General features: G+C 39.0%; 3 protein-coding genes across 3 annotated transcripts; all 3 read right to left on the bottom strand.

The window, feature by feature from the left end:
- Positions 1–1,828: 1,828 nt before the first annotated feature.
- On the bottom strand, positions 1,829–3,560 carry LOC140284513 (caspase recruitment domain-containing protein 8-like). Its single transcript, XM_072378379.1, has one exon. It carries the CDS (start codon positions 3,529–3,531, stop codon positions 1,843–1,845), a length of 1,689 nt encoding a protein of 562 aa, XP_072234480.1. The 5' UTR covers positions 3,532–3,560; the 3' UTR covers positions 1,829–1,842.
- Positions 3,561–10,424: 6,864 nt separating this feature from the next.
- LOC140284979 (caspase recruitment domain-containing protein 8-like) lies at positions 10,425–11,972 on the bottom strand. Its single transcript, XM_072379039.1, has one exon. It carries the CDS (start codon positions 11,970–11,972, stop codon positions 10,425–10,427), a length of 1,548 nt encoding a protein of 515 aa, XP_072235140.1.
- A 6,209-nt stretch (positions 11,973–18,181) lies between these two features.
- Positions 18,182–18,935, bottom strand: LOC140284532 (GTPase IMAP family member 9-like). Its single transcript, XM_072378407.1, has one exon. The coding sequence runs from the start codon at positions 18,915–18,917 to the stop codon at positions 18,234–18,236; it is 684 nt and encodes a 227-aa protein (XP_072234508.1). The 5' UTR covers positions 18,918–18,935; the 3' UTR covers positions 18,182–18,233.
- Positions 18,936–18,950: the final 15 nt, after the last annotated feature.

The raw sequence follows: 18,950 nt of genomic DNA, 5'->3' as shown, positions 1-18,950 counted from the left end.
TTGCTGGTTCCCAGATTTCAGACTCAACTAGATGAGATGGATTTTAGTCGTTATGCCGCCCTCTGCTGGAATCAGTAAACTCTGGAATTTATATTTTTTCCAACTTTTGTCAATATTGTAGACAAGTAACAGACTCTTAAAACAAATACCACTTTCATAAATTAACACTTCCCTTTTAAGAGGGATGCAGCCAAGCAATAATTAGTCATTGTGATTGATTGCAAATACTAGCAATCAACTGCATATCAATCATTTGACAGAACTATTGCTAGTTAAAGTAACCATAAAAACTAGCTGCATTGTTCAAGTTAATAACAATCATTTTACTCTTCCAAATGTTTGCTGTTATTGACAGTTTATGTTCTTTAACTTCCTCGGATTTGATTCTTAATAACATGGATAAACTGCCTTGTTGGCTATAAATCTATTTTCCAGGAATTGCCTCCACAATCTGTCTCTAAAGAAAATGTTATTTGTGATTATTTTTGTGGTTTTCAGAACTTCATTGAACTCAGTTATTATCACCTGCTCACACCTAACACAGTGAAAACAGAACCAGATCTTTTTAAGGTGGACAGAACGACAGCTTAGGTTGTATAAAAGCATATTTCTGTCTATGGGCTTGATGGAATGAGTGTTGCAGAAGTCTCTGCCATTATAGAGTTACTATAAAGGAAAAATATATAATTTATGTTATTGAAAATAATATTTCATGTCAAATTAAACTGAAACTATATTTTTCAAAAGGTGTAAAGAAGCCTACATATTAAGTTTAGAACCGATCCAAATCAGAAATTTAATAATTTAACTTTTCCAAAAATCAACAATTTTCAAAGTTGATCTTTATTGTTCACATACTGAAAGACAGTTGCACAATCAGACACAGAGCTTTCAAACTGTGTATCAACACAACTTCAGATCAAATCAACTACATGTGTATTAATAAATATGGTGAAATAAAAATGTTTAATAACAATGAATACAAGAAAAAAGCACTAAAAAACACTTATTAGTGTCCTATAATGGGCACTTTGTATAATTACATCATGATGTCTAAATCATGTAATTTGAGAATGTATCTGTGCTGCAATTTCTTGTTACACTATGTAAAATACAGTCATATCAGCATGTGGAATCGATTATACTGCTGAACCAGATGTAGTTCACAAACATTTAAAAAGACAGGTATTCAAGAGTACATTTAAGGAACAAGGAAACAAAACCTTCTGGGAAGAAATCTAATCAGCATTGCGTCATTTCAGCTGGAGCCAGCAACAAAATGCACTTGTGGAGCAACAATCAGCCAATAAACCCATGAATCCATTTAAAAGCTGTTCAGTCAGCTCAGAAAATCTACTGATTTTACTTTTTACAAAATGTAAGAACAAACATGAGAAATGTACAACAACGTCAGAATATTTTGCTCAAGGGTTGAAATTAAATGATTCAAGTTCAACATTTAAAACATTTACTGATTCATTAGAATGTGAAAAATAAACTGATATATAGATTAACTGTCATGAAGATATATGAATTCAATATAAAAACAGTATGAATAATTTTTACCGTTGTTTTCTAGCACTGTGGGAACATTTACATCTTGAATTAAAAAAAAAAAAACCATGTTAAACAAAAAAATCAGTTATTGCCAGGAATTAAAAGCTGAATATAACTGCATCATACAACAAACATCATACATGAAGCTTATGAGCAACCTGAGAGGAACGTCCTGACAGTATGTTGTTGATAAGTGACAGTGACTATTTTAGGGAAAAGTCTTCCATTACAGTACAATGATGATCAGTTTCCAACCACCACATCTACATGACTGAACAGTTTGTTTCACCGTTGCATTTCTCTTCGGGTCAACCCCACATATTCACAGAAGAAGGGATCAGCCTCACAGAGGAACTGGATCATTGTTGAACTGGCAGCGTCACCTTTCCCCCTCACAGTATTGATAACATATCGAGCTTTGTCGCTTCGGCTTTGCCTCTCCTCTGCTGCCTCTCTTTCAGAATCAGTGATCACCTTTGTCTGCAGCAGTTTGTCCACCAGACTCTGAAGAACAGCTCCTGATATCCCCTCGATGAAGCTGCTCCGTATCTCCAACAGTCTATTGACTGGACAGACACTCTGAGCTCTCACTGTAGATGGGAAAAGACAAACCTCTCTTTCCCAAACACAGCAGGAGCTGCTCTTGTTTTCCACTTTTAGGTTAATAACTTCAACCTTGGTTTTCAAAATCACCTGGAATGATGTAAAGTAGCTGTTGTGAGACTCCTCATCAAATTCTGCTTCTGTTGGTTGAACTTTAACCAACTCACTTCCAAGATCAGAGGACAGACTGTAAGTTTGCTTCGGCTGCAGTTTACAGTGTGGAGATACATCTATGTACCTCTCATTTCCAATCAGTTTCCGTCTGGTGCGCTGCAGATCTCGGATCACAATGTTCCTCGGTAAGAACAACACATTAAGTAAAGACCTGACATTATGATCATCTGGGAGTTTATAGAACAGCAGAATTAATGCTTGGACCGGGTCAGGAGGGGAGTCTTCCTCCTTGACGTTACCGAAACCAGAAAACCCTGTGATGTTTATGATAACATGAGTTTCTGTTATCTTATGAGGGCTGATAAACTCGATGCCCTCATCAGTCATATGAGCCACTGACAAGAAGTTACATGCACCTGTGGAGAGGATCTCACAGTGAGGGAGATGAAGCTGACACACAGACTGCTGCAGACATTTAATGTCAAACAGGGGTCCTGCAGGCTTCTTGTGATGTTGACTCAGTAGCCTCCTGTTCCACGGAACAATCCTGTAAAGCACTTTGCCTTCTCCCTCCATGTGAAACACCAGGCCGGTCACCTCGCACTGGTACAGGCCTGGACTGGAGCACTGGAACCTGTAGGTTTCATCATCAAAATCCTCTGTGAAATCAGGTGTAAACATTTTTTCTGCTTTTGTGCACAAGTTTTGTGGCTCAGTGAGAGAAGGCCTGGAAGGTGATGCTAGTTGTGGGATTTTATTCTGACTTGAGGGTGAGAAATAGTTTGGAATTTTGTCTTTTTCTCCTGAGAGTTTACCAGAACCATCAGACGTGGTTTCTGATTGCATGGATGAAAGTCCACTTCCAGTGTGTTTTTGCATTTCATCTGCACAGGTAGAGCATTTGTTCAAAATGCCAGCCTGACATGAAGGCTCAGCATCTGAGGAGGAGATGGAGTGGGAGGAGGTCGAGGAAGGAATTCTGATGTGACTGTTTCCGGTAGAACTTCTATCTTTAAGTAACTCATAGCAAGAACCTTTTGTATTCAGATTCTTGTAGGGGTGACTGACTTTCTCAGGGCGTAATGAAGGCAAAGTGTCAAAACCAAAATGGTGTGCTGTCTTTTGAAATCCAACGTTTTTGGTTTCTTTTTTCCACTTTCTTTGGTACAACTTGTACAGTTTTCCCTCATCATCTTTACTTTGAGAACCCATGTGTGGTTGTGCTCCTCCAAGTGAGAGTTGGGTGGAGTTATTCATCCAGGAAGGGAACTCTGAAAATTCACAAAAATCTGATTTGATGTGATCAGGCAGAGCAGAAAGGTCCTGGGGTATTGTGCTACTGATGGCAACATCTGCGTTGGCTCCTGTGGTTATTGTCTTTGTTCTTGTTTTAAGCTTATGTTGTTTTCCATCATAATCTTTAAAAAGATGACCCGTCGGAAATTCTGTTTGAGGTAAACAAACCCCTCTATTTTTTCTTCTTTTAAGCTTATGTTGTTTTCCATCATAATCTTTCCATTGAGGGACCATGAGTGGTTGTACAAGTCCAAGTGAGGGGTAAGTCCAGGAAGGGAACTCTGAAGATGCACAAAAATCTGATTTGCTGTGATCAGGCAGAGCAGAAAGGTCCTGGGGTATTGTGCTACTGATGGCAACATCTGCGTTGGCTCCTGTGGTTATTGTCTTTTTTCTTGTTTTAAGCTTATGTTGTTTTCCATCATAATCTTTAAAAGGATGACCCGTCGGAAATTCTTTTGGAGATAAACAAACCCTTATCATTCTTCTTCTTCTTTTAAGCTTATGTTGTTTTCCATCATAATCTTTACGTTGAGAGACCATGAGTGGTCCAAGTGAGGGGTAAGTCCAGGAAGGGAACTGTGAAGATGCACAAAAATCTGATTTGCTGTCATCAGGCAGAGCAGAAAGGTCCTGGGGTATTGTGCTACTGGTGACAACATCTGCGTTGGCTCCTGTGGTTATTGTCTTTGTTCTTTTTTTAAGCTTATGTTGTTTTCCATCATAATCTTTAAAAAGATGACCCGTCGGAAATTCTGTTGGAGGTAAACAAACCCCTCTATTTTTTCTTCTTTTAAGCTTATGTTGTTTTCCATCATAATCTTTCCATTGAGGGACCATGAGTGGTCCAAGTGAGTGGTAAGTCCAGGAAGGGAACTGTGAAGATGCACAAAAATCTGATTTGCTGTGATCAGGCAGAGCAAAAATGTCCTCTTGCCTTGTGCTGATGGCAACATCTGTGCTGGATCCTGTGGTTTTGTCTCTTCCTTTTAGTTCATATTGTTTACCATAATAATCTCTTCTTAGAGAAGCTAACTGTGGTTCTTGTATAATTTCATCCCCTGTTTTATTCTCTGTTCCTTTTAGCATATCATCTTCTTCATCATAATCTTTATCTAGCCAGTTATCCAATGTCTGAGTTGCTGCTGTTTTAGTTGTTACTGTCTTATACACAGAAACATCTTCTGAGTTGCACAGGTCAATGTTTTGTAACCGAGGTGAAAAATGCAAAGGCACTGAAGAGCGATAGCTAAGAGGAAAGCTTGGTAGCTTTCTGCTGTAATCGTCAGCATCTATGTCACCTGTTTTACCTTTTACTGTCCTCTCCCTTCTTTTTAGCTTATGTTGTTTAGCATCATCATCGCATAAATGCATCACAGGATCTGTGAAACCTACCTTTAACCCTTTTTCTTTAACTATTTTAGACTGTGGTACATGGAAATATTTATCTTGAGAATGCAAATATGGATTTGCTCTCATTTTATTCCACGCTGTCTTTTCTCTTCCTTTCAGCTCATGTTGTTTTTCATTATAATATTTACCTGGAGAACTCATCTGAGGTTCTTGTCTCATTTCACTCACTGTTTTCTTCTTTTTTTCTTTTAGCTTGGGTTGTTTTACATCACCTTCACCTGAACAAATATCCAATGTTTGAGTTGCTACAGTTCTAGTTGTTGCTATCTTATACGCAGAGAGTTCATCTGAGCTGCTCTGGTGAATGTTATGCACCCGGGGTTCAAACAAGTCCAAATCATTGCATTCCATTAATGCAGCATAGTCCTGAAACCGTGCATCAAATGAGCTAACATTTGATTCGTATATACCTGCACTTTCAGTGTAAGTTTGACTTTTTGAGTCTTTACTTTTCATTTCATGTGTTTGCCCAGGAAGCATTTTCTTTTTTTCCTCTGATGGGTCGGTGGATGTTCCCTGACCTTGGGACACCAAGGAGCTTATGGATTTCAATCTTCGTTTCATCTTGGATAATGTTTCATTTGACCCATGTGAAAGGGACCCTTGTGACCATTTGGCTCTTGTTTTTCACCACCTGAAAGACAGGATTTAAAATCAGAAACCATATAAGATATATTTTTTTGCAGAAAATTACGTCAGCAACCACAATAGTATAGCTGGGATTGTTTGCATCTTGTGTGTCTGTATGTGTGAGATGTTGGGAAGAAGGATACATTGACAACCAGATAAACGTACAAATGTTTGTGAGTTTATATCTGCCAAATCACATTAGAGAGAGAGACAGACAGACCAAAAAACAGAAATTTTCCTTTTTGCGATCCCTCTTGTGATATCTCTGACCCTGACACCAGCAGACCACAGCACATTATATGGTTTTACCACCACAAACTGGTCAAATGATCCAAGTTTCCTCAGAAAGAAGAGTTTGCTCATTCCGCCTAAACACAGCACCAGTTTTGCTCCTCCAGTCCAGTTAGTCATTCAAGTGTACACTCAAGAAACACTCCAACTTACTTAAGAAGTTGATTGCCTTGGCTGCAGTTTTTGTCCAGCATCACATTGGTCTTGGTGGCATGAAGTGTGATGAGTGAACAACACTACCACATATGTCAGTCTTTTTTAGTTATTGTGTGTTACTTGTGTTCCCACTTCATCAGACAGGAAGCTCCCTAGCTGAACAAACTTATCAGTTTTGGACTAATGTTGCTCAACTTTTTTTTAATTAGGTTCTACCAAAGCAAAAGGCGCTTCCACATATCAGTTGTGCTTTATAGGCTGAAAAATTACATCCTCAACAACAAGCTGCCTAGCTCCTGGTATAAACCATGGTCACTGACTACCTTGACTATCAAAATGAGCTCCTTACAGGCCTCCCGACTCGTGCGATAAACCTGCTACAGATGCTCCAGAACGCGGCGGCACGTCTGGTCTTCCATCACCAGAAAAGGGCACATGTCGCCCCTCTGTTCACTGAACTACACTGGCTACCTAGCTGCTCGCATCGAATTCAAATCTCCAATGCTAACCCACCAATGCTGATTTCTGGGTCTGCTCCCACCTACCTCAATGGTCTCATACAGACCCGTGTTACTCCTTCGTTCCTCCAAAGGACACCGTCTGGTGCTGCCAACTCCGTGAGAGCAGCCCTCCAGTATAAAGACAAACTGCCTCTCTGCAAAATGACCCAATTGAAATAGACATTACTGGTGGTGTAGTGACATGGTTCTGTGATGGCTCTCAGTGAAAAAGCAAAACAGTGGAAATTAAATTCCGGCTCGGTTCACATCCCATCTGATTCAGGATCAAAAGAATATTTCCAGGAGAACGCAGACAAAATGTGTTTGGCCTTCAAAAGACACGCTGTCTCACTCAGGTTGGCCAAATACATCTTTGGCCCTCTTATAATAACAACAACAAAAAAAAATGGAACATGCTGTCACAGACATCACACGTGACACATCACGGACAAGAGTGTACAAGTTGAAGATGGTCATAATTTATTAATTTGTTTATTTTTAGGGAATAAAATATTCTTCTGGAAATGGCTTCGGCAGTAAAGAATCACAGATGATAATAATAATAATAAGGGTGGCTTTTAAGCTTTTAAGGTTAAGGACCACAGGATTAAACTTTGGCTGGTATTATCAGAATGAAATTGTGCACGGTTAAAATGTAGTGATAGTTTTTGTTTACACATCAATATAATATCTTTCTGGTATTCAGAGAAACTCTATAGGCACTGTTTTGTCATTTAAATATCATATATAGAAAGAGAAACTGCTACAAGTTCATACCAGGCTAATGGCAGCGTGACGCTGGCCCCATTTATATTTAAGAGAGAAAGCATTTCCTTTTTTAACATGCTGTCTGCTCTAGTCTCATAAAAACAATCGAACAATCAATTTGGGTAGAAAACAGGATCATATTAGGACAATACGTCTAACTTAAACGAATAAATGTACTACCTCTAATAAAATCAAAAGCGATTTTGTATGACTCAGCTTAAAGTTTCGGACAGATCTGCTCTTTAGCGGAAATGTAGATTCGAATTTAATTTAATTCAATTCGAACACAGCAGCAAAACCAAGGAGGTGATGCTCAAAAATTGTTTACTAGAGGTGAAAAAGAAAGAAATAGAAAACACATGTTGAATAATCATCTCACCTTTGTTTGGCCGCTCCGACGTTCAACTTCCGCAAATAAGTTTCCACATCGAGATGAGTTACTCCTCCAGCTCTGCCGCGTACACTTTATACAAAAGATGCGCGCTTGCTGAAACCTCGCCCCCGACGTACTGCGCTCGTACCATTACTCCCTACCCCCGAAATGTGAAAACCATAACTTGTTTCTATAGCTTGTTTGGCCGCTCCGACGTTCAACTTCCGCAAATAAGTTTCCACATCGAGATGAGTTACACCTCCAGCTCTGCCGCGTACACTACATGCAAAAGATGCGCGCTTGCTGAAACCTCGCCCCCGACGTACTGCGCTCGTACCACTACTCCCTACCCCCGAAATGTGAAAACCATAACTTGTTTCTATAGCTTTTTGTAAGAGTGTGAATGCGAGAAAGAAACTGACTTTTTTGATTTTATATTCTCAACAAATTGATGTCTTTAGCAGTAACAGATGGTGTAATGAACACAAGACTTTTAAAATAGTTTAAGAGTTTTCACTTTGAACGCAGACTTGATAGGGAAATGAGCACTCATACAATACATTTAGTCCTGGCTAAACCTGCCCGAACTTTTTTAGAGAATCTTATATCAGACAAGAATGGGAAACATTCTTCTAAAGGTCCAGCAGCTGGTCTCCTCAGTTCCAGATGTTTACAGATGTTGTTAAAAGAAGAGGGGATGCTACACAGTGGGAAACATGGACCTGTCCAGATGAGCTCATTCTTTCACGATATTGTAAAATATCTAGTTCAGTTTCGTTTTAAGATATTTTTCTACTTTGAAAAAAATATTGGTTTGTGAGATTTATAAATCATTTAATTCTGTACTATGTCTCTCGGCTGGCCTGGGAACGCCTCGGGGTCCCCCCGGAAGAGCTGGAGGAAGTGGCCGGGGACAGGGACGTCTGGGTTTCTCTGTTAAAGCTGCTGCCCCCGCGACCCGACCCTCGGATAAGCGGCAGATGATGGATGGATGGATTAATTCTGTCTTGTTTACATTCTACACAACATCCCATTTAATTGGAATCGAGGTTGGGTGGGAATAATTTTGAATATTACAGGTTTTTTACAGTTACTTAAACACAAATGTCATTAATATCCCACAGTTAATGAAACCCTAGACTCAGGGAGCAACACCAACAGTTTACAATCAAATGCCTTCTAACATGCTTTTCTTTCCCCATCATAGAGATTTTTCTCAGGATGGTAATTAAAGGTCTCGGATCCCCAGCCCTATGTCCAAATACCCTTCATACAAGCCAAGAAAGAGGCCAGTGATCAAACTGACGAAGCATCTGCAGATGAGTTAAATATTCAAGGTGGTTCCTCCCACAGTGTGCTGCTGATAAGAAAACAGCTTGAGACATGACAAAGTCAATTTTATGACAACAGAAATGGAGACTTTTCTGTTTTGTCTTTATTTTTTGCTGACTGAATGATGTTTTCTTTTGGAATTATTTTTGCTTGACATTTAACATAATGTCTCAGTTTCAGTGCTACAGTTTCATATATGCTAATACATATCTGTGCTAAGATAAAAATGATTTATGTTTACATTATTGAAACATATATAAAATTGCTATAAAATATATACTCCCACAGTAAATACCTTTATATGCCATTATGATATGGGATATAGTAGAGTCCAGAGGTGGAGACTGAGCTAAGCTGAGATGGCCAACTTGCCAAAAAAGTATATTAATCCACCAAAAATGAGTCAGAGGAGAATGGCATAGCAATAACCAACCATATGTATAAAAAATTTGATTCACCAAATTGTTCAAGGCAGAAGTGTGAAAAGGGTCAACTTACCCACACAACCATAAACACATTTTCCAGAAGACATCTCTGAGACAAAACAAAGTATCTGCTCAGAAAAGTACACAGATCACTCACTCCTTGAAGAGGGATGATTTACTTCATGAATTTGACTGTGTATATCATGAGGACAGTTCAGATGCAGTCGGAGACTAGCAGAAACTTTAGTAATATTTTGCTCAAGGGTTGAAATTAAATTATTCAAATTCAACATTTACAGCTGATTCATTAGAATGTGGAAAATAAACTGACATATAGATTAATTGTCATGTAAATATTCATCCATCTATTTTCTATACCTGCTTAATCCGTCGGTCAGGTTGCTGGAGCCTATCCCAGCGGTCATCAGGCGGGTTACACCCTGGACAGGTCATCAGTCCATCACAGGGCCACATAGAGACAAACAACCACACTCACTCCTAAGGACAATTTTAGAGTCACCAATGAACCTAACATGCATGTTTTTGAATGGCAGGAAGAAGCTGGAGTACCCAGAGAGAACCCATGCATGCACAGGGAAAACATGCAAACTCCACACAGAAAGGCCCCAGCCAGGAGTTGAACTCGCTTGCTGTGAGGCGACGGTGCTAACCACCACACCACTGTGCAGCTGTCATGAAACAGCACTGTAGGAACATTACTACATTTACTACATCCTGAATCTCAAGCTTTAAGAAAAAAATCATGTTAAAACAACAAAATAAACATCAGTTATTGCCAGGAATTAAAAGCTGAATATAACTGCATCATACAACAAACATCATACATGAAGCATATGAGCAACCTGAGAGGAACGTCCTGACAGTATGTTGTTGATAAGTGACAGTGACTTTTAGGGAAAAGTCTTCCATTACAGTACAATGATGATCAGTTTCCAACCACCACATCTACATGACCAAACAGTTTGTTTCACCGCTGTATTTCTCTTTGGTCAACCCCACATATTCACAGAAGTAGGGATCAGCCTCACAGAGGAACTGGATCATTGTTGAACTGGCAGCGTCACCTTTCCCCCTCACAGTGTCGATAACATATCGAGCTTTGTCCCTTCGGCTTTGCCTCTCCTCTGCTGCCTCTCTTTCAGAATCAGTGATCACCTTTGTCTGCAGCAGTTTGTCCACCAGACTCTGAAGAACAGCTCCTGATATCCCCTCGATGAAGCTTCTCCGTATCTCCAACAGTCTATCAACTGGACAGACACTCTGAGCTCTCACTGTAGATGGGAAAAGACAAACCTCTCTTTCCCAAACACAGCAGGAGCTGCTCTTGTTTTCCACTTTTAGGTTAATAACTTCAACCTTGGTTTTCAAAATCACCTGGAATGATGTAAAGTAGCTGTTGTAAGACCCCTCATCAAATTCTGCTTCTGTTGGTTGAACTTTAACCAACTCACTTCCAAGATCAGAGGACAGACTGTAAGTTTGCTTCGGCTGCAGTTTACAGTATGGAGATACATCTATGTACCTCTCATTTCCAATCAGTTTACGTCTGGTGCGCTGCAGATCCCGGATCACAATGTTCCTCGGTACCAACAACACATTAAGTAAAGACCTGACATTATGATCATCTGGGAGTTTATAGAACAGCAGAATTAATGCTTGGACCGGGTCAGGAGGAGAGTCTTCATCCTTGACGTTACCAAGACCAGAAAACCCTGTGATGTTTATGATAACATGAGTTTCTGTTATCTTATGAGGGCTGATAAACTCGATGCCCTCATCAGTCATATGAGCCACTGACAAGAAGTTACATGCACCTGTGGAGAGGATCTCACAGTGAGGGAGATGAAGCTGACACACAGACTGCTGCAGACATTTGATGTCAAACAGGGGTCCTGCAGGCTTCTTGTGATGTTGACTCAGTAGCCTCCTGTTCCACGGAAAAATCCTGTAAAGCACTTTGCCTTCTCCCTCCATGTGAAACACCAGGCCGGTCACCTCGCACTGGTACAGGCCTGGACTGGAGCACTGGAACCTGTAGGTTTCATCATCAAAATCCTCTGTGAAATCAGGTGTAAACAAGTTTTCTGCTTTTGTGCACAAGTTTTGTGGCTCGGTGAGAGAAGGCCTGGAAGGTGATGCTAGTTGTGGGATTTTATTCTGACATGAGGGTGAGAAATAATTTGGAAGTTTGTCTGTTTCTCCTGGGAATTTATCAGCACCATCACTAACGTCAGTGTTATGCAACTGGTGTTCAAACCAGTCCGAATCTTTGCAATTCATAAATGGAGCATTGCCCTGAAACAGTGCATCAATTGAGCTATCATCTGATTTGTGTATACCTGCACTTTCAGTGCAAGTTTGACTTTTTGAGTCTGTATTTGTTATTTCATCTTTCTGCACTGGGAGAATTTTCTTTTTTTCCTCTGATGGGTCGGTGGATGTTCCCTGACCTTGGGACACCAAGGAGCTTGTCGATCTCAATCTTCGTTTCATCTTGGATAATGTTTCATTCAACCCATGTGAAAGGGACCCTTGTGACCATTTGGCTCTTGTTTTTCACCAGCTGAAAGACAGGATTTAAAATCAGAAACCATATAAAAATATAATCTTTTTCTGAAAATTTCATCAGCAACCACAACAGTATAGCTGGTATTGATTTTATCTGGTGTGTCTGTATGTGTGAGATGTTGGGAAGAAGGATACATTGACAACCAGATAAACGTACATGTGTTTGTAAGTTTATATCTGCCAAGTCATATTAGAGCGAGAAAGACTGAAATTTATAGAAAAATAACTGAAATTTTCCTTTTTGCGATCCCTCTTGTGATATCTCTGACCCTGACACCAGCAGACCACAGCACATTATATGGTTTTACCACCACAAACTGGTCAAATGAACCAAACTTCCTCAGAAAGAAGAGTTTTCTCATTCCGTCTAAACACAGCACCAGTTTTGGTCCTCCAGTCCAGTCTGTCATTCAGGTGTACACTCAAGAAGCACTCCAACTTACTTAAGAAGTTGACCGCCTTGGCTGCAGTTTTTGTCCAGCATCACATTGGTCTTGGTGGCACTTAGGAGCAGATGATTCCTGCAGGACCACCTCACAAAAATGTTATTCCCTGTTCTCTGACTGCTGACTGCTAACCATCTCTGATACACCCGATTACTGCGGAGACATCAAAGAACTTCAGCAGGTGGCATAACTCACAGTTGTACTGAGAACCTGAATGTGCCAAGTGACCAACATCAGTCTTTTTTAGTACCTTGTTGGGGTCGCAAGGGCCAGTGTTCTCTTTTTTGGGGGGTGGGGGGGTCACTGGTGTTTGAAAAATGAAAAGTAGAAAGATCAAGGGTGGCACGGAGAAGGCGAGAAGAAAGCTCTGGAAACAGACGCATCTAACTAGGCACTAAAACCAGCTCGCAGTTTGTAACGTCAAATGAGGTCGATGAAACAGATAAGGCAATATGTAGAATGCCTGCAAACCACTGTTCAAGTTAAATAATTATTAAGTCAGTGAATTGTATGGCATTGTGGTATATAACGTAACGTTATATAATTTAAATAATTGTACGATGCGACGCCACATAACTGGGAAACTTTGTCTTGTAGCTCCTCAAGGTCAGAAGCAAGATACAGCACCAAGCACCAGCCATGAGCCCACAAGTCCAGAGTGGACAGGTAGGATTACTCATTGAGTAAATATTATTAGAATTGATAATGAAGAGTATGGTGTAGACCTGCTCTACATAAAAAGTTCCCTGAAATGCTAGATGAGTCAGCACTACATTAATGAAACCGACCTGAATTGATCAGAAGGCTCTGTAAAAAGAGGAGATTTGTGCTGAGAGTTATTACTATTTTTAAAACGGAAATATTGTTTAGAATTTAATTCAATTAAATTAGAACACAACAGCAAAACCAAGGAGGTGATGCTCAAAGTTATGTACTAGAGGTGAAAAATTTTAAAAAGTTTGAAAACACTTGTTGAATAATAATATCACCTCTGTTTGGCTGCTCCGGAGTTCAAGTTGTGAGTTACTCCTGCTGCTCCGCCGCATATACGCGACAAAAGATGCGCACTTGCTGATAAGTCGTTTCTGACTTATCTGTTACCATGGCTCCTCCCCGGAAATGTTTAAACCAAAAAACGTGTCTTCTATAGCTGTTTTTAAGAATACGAAAGCAGATTGAAAACTTTGTGAAAAAACTGACTTTCTTTATTTTATATTCTCAACAAATTTGTGTATTTAGCAGTGACAGATGATGTAATGTACACCAGACTTTTAGAACAGTTTAAGAGTTTTCACTTTGAACGCAGACGAGGAAATGAGCACTCAAATAAATGCACAATACAGTTTGTCCTGGTTAGAGTATCTGACAACAATGGGACAACATTTCTGGTCCAGCAGCTGGTCTCCTCAGTTCCAGATGTTCCAGATGTTGTGAAAAGAAGAGGGGATGTGTGGACACGACATGTTGACATATTTTGAGTCATTACATAGCCACTCGACAACAAAGGCTAAATGAAGCATTCCCAGACAGAATTGTTTCATTTTTATCAGAAGATATATCGTGTTAAGCTTTTGTGATAACTGGGAACAATTAGTTTCTTTTCGCCGTCTCATGGATTTTACTGTATATCATACCATAAATATTTCCACCAGCTGATTCATCTTGTCTGTCAGGAGTCACGCTTGGGTGCAGTCTAATGCTCGTCATCCCTTGGCTCACTAACCACCATGTAGTTACAATTTCCGTGTGGTTATGAATACTTTTCCTCTTATCTAGTTTAAACTTTATGCACATTACATTCATTTTGTAAATGGATCAGCTAACAGCTGAATAAGACCACAAAGATTTCCTTTCATAAACCGTAGTAAATTAGCACGTTTGATTTCTGTTTTGTTTGTGTAAAAGGTACAAATTCCCTGAGGCTCGTTCACAGTTTTGCAGTGCAGTGCGAAATCTGATGATCAAAAAGTTGGTTATATGTCAAACTCTGATCAGCTGCAGACCATCTTTTTGGTCCAGCTATAAAACCAGACTAATCACAAAACTTTCAAGCATGTGTTCATGATTATTCAGTTACAGGCAACAGGTTTTATCAGCTGTTATACTGTTGATCACGGTTTGCTAGAATCTTGGATCTTGTTAAAAGACATGTTTTGGAAGGAGGTTGTTTTGTTTTTATTTGAAGTGGACAGATATATTAACATTCAGTTATGTCGAGTATAAATTTATTCATTCCTGATTTTAGAGGTTATTTTTGCGGTTTGTGTTGAAAATGATGTAATGCTCAATAAGAACACAAAGATATGAATGCACATATGAACAAAGAGAACTGAAAGCCTTCGATCTGCTTCAGAGAACATTCCCAGACAGCGATAGGTTAAGTGACAAGCATCAGTTTTTATCATATCAATATTGACTCATCAACTCAGTGTTGTTGTCTGATTGTTTTCTGGTTGTTGTTTTTTGCATTACAGTGCAAAATATTATTGTTTATTCAATGTGAACACTACTCCTGTCAGTCAAGCAGAATGTATTCATAACACATTTTTTATTCAGACTGAATGTATCAAAAACGTGCAAATCCCAAAGCTAGGGGAAACTACTTTTGATAATAAGCATTAAAAACAATACATCCCAGCACATACCATCCTGTACATATTACATTATAACACTCAATTTGGAGAACTGCGGAAAAGCTTTTATTTTTAGATCTAAAAATCTTATAAATTTGTGTCAGAAAACACCTGAAGAAGAAAAAAACTTATTTGATAAAAATCAATTAAAAACCACAATTAAAATAATAATTAATATAATGATAATAATATTAATAACATCAAATAGATATATATCCCAGCTGTCATTGGGGGAGAGGCAGGGTACACCCTGGACAGGACCAGTCCATCACAGGGCACAAATAAATCATATAAAGTCTATTTGATGACAGACTAAAACGTTAGGCCTTGAGTTTGGTTTCTGAACTGACCGACCTCTCCTCTGCTTTTGGCTCTATTTTTCTCCCTCCATCATCTTCATTCCCCTGATTAGGTTCCACCATATGGCACTATTCAAGGACTTCACTTGGTTTCACTCACTCTTTGAGCTCTTACTTTCAGATGGGGTGGCAGTTCTGGTTAGTTCTAATACTATGGTCTTCGGTTTAGGACTATTCAGTCATCTAAATTTGATTTGTGAGCCTAATTTGAACTGACCTTAAAGCAAACAATTGATTTTACAGTCCATGTGCTTTTGAGCCCCCTTTTATATTGATGATGAACTTGTGAACACCTGTTTCATTGGACTTGATTCTCATGTTTTTGACACCAGTGTAGATATTTTACATTTCTGTAACATATCACAAATGCCAGTCTCTGTGATATGCACGCACATAGGTACTTACAAACAGTAACACAGATGCATCAGGCTTCCTGAATGGGCAGACAGTAAAAACAGGCATCAGATGAGGAAAGATATTTGGTAGAGAGCTATCTGCCCCATACATCATGAGCTGAGGCACGCAACAGCTTCCTTTCGATGAAACTGCCATCAGACTGCAAAGCCATGAAGCCAAGTTACTGTCTCTGTCTCTGATGTGTAAAGTCTCCTCTTTCTGCTGTGCTTGTACCTCTTCACTAGAATTATAGAGACAAAGCCAGCCAGAGGAGGAGAAGCAAGACCACACAGAGTCTTGCAAATCAGGAAAGCAATCTTATTCTTAATTAAAATTTCTCAATTAAGCAGAGTTCATGTTTGTAGAATATGACAAAGATGGAAATGAAGTGGTCTATTATCTAAAATCTTAAGTGATTTTTGTGTTATGTTTTTTTTTTCTTTGTCAGACCAGCATATGATACCAAAGCTAATGTGAAAGAGAATCCATCCATTTTCTATACTCGCTTTTTCCAACTCAGGGTCACTAGAGTGCAAGCTTCTCACAGAAAGGCCCCAGCCGGGATTCAAACCTGGAACCTTCTCGTAGTGAGGTAACAGTGCTAACCACCACACCACCCCTGAAAGAGAACCATTCAGTCAAAATAAATCTTGGTAATCCTGTTAGAGAGTCTCTAATAAATATCAAATGACTCAAGTTAGACCTTAGTACAGTTCTGTGGTTCTTTAATTCAAGTTTAAATCTTAAAGCTCTAAATACATTACATTACATAACAATTCAAGCAATGTTTGATGAGCCAGCATGTGATGTTTACCATAACGTCAAAGGAGTGCTGATGTTCTGATCCGATCACAGGTGAACATGCTGCTGTCGTAATGTTGTCTGTGTTTCCTTTTAGTCACGCACAGTGCACGTAAATGTTTATATATATAAGTATATAAACAGGTTTTATTGATTTAATTACAGGAATCAACCACAGTTTCTGTCTTCTCTGATTTACATCCTTCCAACCTGAGCAAAGGTAGAAGGTATTGTAATGTTTTTATTATTATAAACTTAGGTCAAAAACAGAAAGAAAAAAAACTAAAATAACATTCCAAAGTCTAATGAAAGATCAGCTGCTGTTTTGTGACAATTTTACAATATGGAGTCAACTGGACATGAAAACTCATGTCTGTGGACACAAATCTATACGTTTATCTTCATTCCTTATTTTGTATTGAGACTGAGTTGCATAGACAGAAGCAAAAATATTAACAAAGTTAGATAAAAGAAACAAAGCAAAGCAACTGAATAGTGTGAAGAAATGTGTCAACATGCGTTATGCTTGCAGACAACTACTGCGACTGAACATTAATGAATCTGGTTCCTTTCAATCATCAGACAGCTGATTTCTTCTCTCAGGTAAAAAAAAACCCATGGAATCTTTGGTAAAATCATTAAATCCACTTTTCTAACTTCTCTTATTGTAGAGCAGTGGACAGCACTAAACACAAAGACTTTAAAAGCAGAGACTGGAACACTATAGAAGACACTGAAAAGCTTTTGTAGTTGTGTATCATATACTAATATCAAATATTATTTGTTTGAAGTTGAAAGTACTGGCCACTGACTTTGAATGCTGTTCTCTGCAGTAAAAATCCCAATGAGCATGACCAACTCCGTCTGCATGCATCTAAGAATAATGCCAGTTCCCTTCTAACAATTTCCAGATATTCAGAAATTCATTGCAATAAGCACTTCATTGACTGGGAGCTGAAGATGTGTCTGAACATCTAAGAGAATAAATCAATAAAAATAATTAGACTGGATTTATAACACATGATATTTATTGACAAGTTATGCAATTTGAACCATACAGCCACAGTTTGTGCTATTGACATTACAATTAATATTTATTTGTGCCGAGTATAACATTAAGTAGGCTACACTCTTTCATTTCTGCCGCTCAAGGGGAATCATTCATTTGTTGTTTTTTTTATTCTCTACCTACATAAGTAAACAAATCATTATCATTTAAACAAAAGATAAATTGCGTTATTACAACAGAGAATTGATCAAAATCGGATGCATATTCTATGGCATATATAGTCATACAGACATTTTACATAGATAAGGGAAATTAAAACAGCATACAGTTCATTTTTGACATATTAAACCATCACAAAACACAAGACTTGAATGTGTAAATGGAAAGATGCTTTTTAACTTTGTAATTGAATTAGAAATGAGGTGTTAATACAATACAAGTCTTTCTAGCTTTTTAATACATTTCCTGTCTGAAACAGTGTCCCCTGTTGTCCCCTGTTGATTATATATAAGTTATGAGTTCTGGACAGTGTTTATGTTAACTTAATCTCTTTGGAGAATATTTACAAAACGTCTAATGCGCTGCATAAGGTCACCAATAAAGCTGTATTGGTTTTCATCCACATTTGGACGTGCAGCTCTTCTTGCCGCCTCCACCTCTTGATACATGGCATCTGTGTAGAATCTCCCGCCATTGACTGCCACCATGTCATTGATCTTCCTGAATAGCTCGTCTACCTGGAATCGGTCCCTGCTGGTGTTTTCAAAGACGTGGAATCTGTTTCCACATTCCTGAATGAGTCGTTGAAGCTCTGAGTCACCTTCTCTCAAATAATCTTGGATAGTTGAGTCGAGGCAACCACCATGTGAAAATAGCACAATCATGAACTGTTTTGCCTCTGGACCAAACAGCTCCTGCAGGGCTTGCACAGAGTTTCTCTCCTCTTTGGTGAATCGACCCGCCTGGATTACTAGGAGAAAGACATGTGGACCAGGAATTGAGACTTTGACACATCTCACTATTTCTGTTTTTATGAGCTCTTCTGTTTTATCAGTGTCAAGGATTCCAGGTGTGTCCACAACATTAATCAGTCTATTGTTCCACTGGATTTCTTCCTTTTGACAGGTGATAGTGACCGATCCTGCAGAAGGGCGAGATTCAAATCTATCTTCTCCCAGAATGGTGTTTCCAGTGGCGCTCTTGCCCACACCAGTTTGCCCAATCATCACGATTCTCCAAGAATCACCTGGAACAAAATC

Source organism: Leuresthes tenuis, unplaced genomic scaffold (assembly GCF_036924035.1).
Source record: "Leuresthes tenuis unplaced genomic scaffold, fLeuTen1.0.hap1 SCAF_24, whole genome shotgun sequence".
NCBI classification, from domain to species: Eukaryota; Metazoa; Chordata; class Actinopteri; order Atheriniformes; family Atherinopsidae; genus Leuresthes; species Leuresthes tenuis.
Note: the sequence above shows the minus strand (reverse complement) of the source record. Positions and strands in the feature narration are given on the sequence as shown.

What these genes read in the sequence shown, in the direction of transcription:
- LOC140284513 (XM_072378379.1), bottom strand. Translation starts at nt 3,531, where the DNA reads ATGAATAACTCCACCCAACTCTCACTTGGAGGAGCACAACCACACATG.
- LOC140284532 (XM_072378407.1), bottom strand. Translation starts at nt 18,917, where the DNA reads ATGATTGGGCAAACTGGTGTGGGCAAGAGCGCCACTGGAAACACCATT.
- LOC140284979 (XM_072379039.1), bottom strand. Translation starts at nt 11,972, where the DNA reads ATGAAACGAAGATTGAGATCGACAAGCTCCTTGGTGTCCCAAGGTCAG.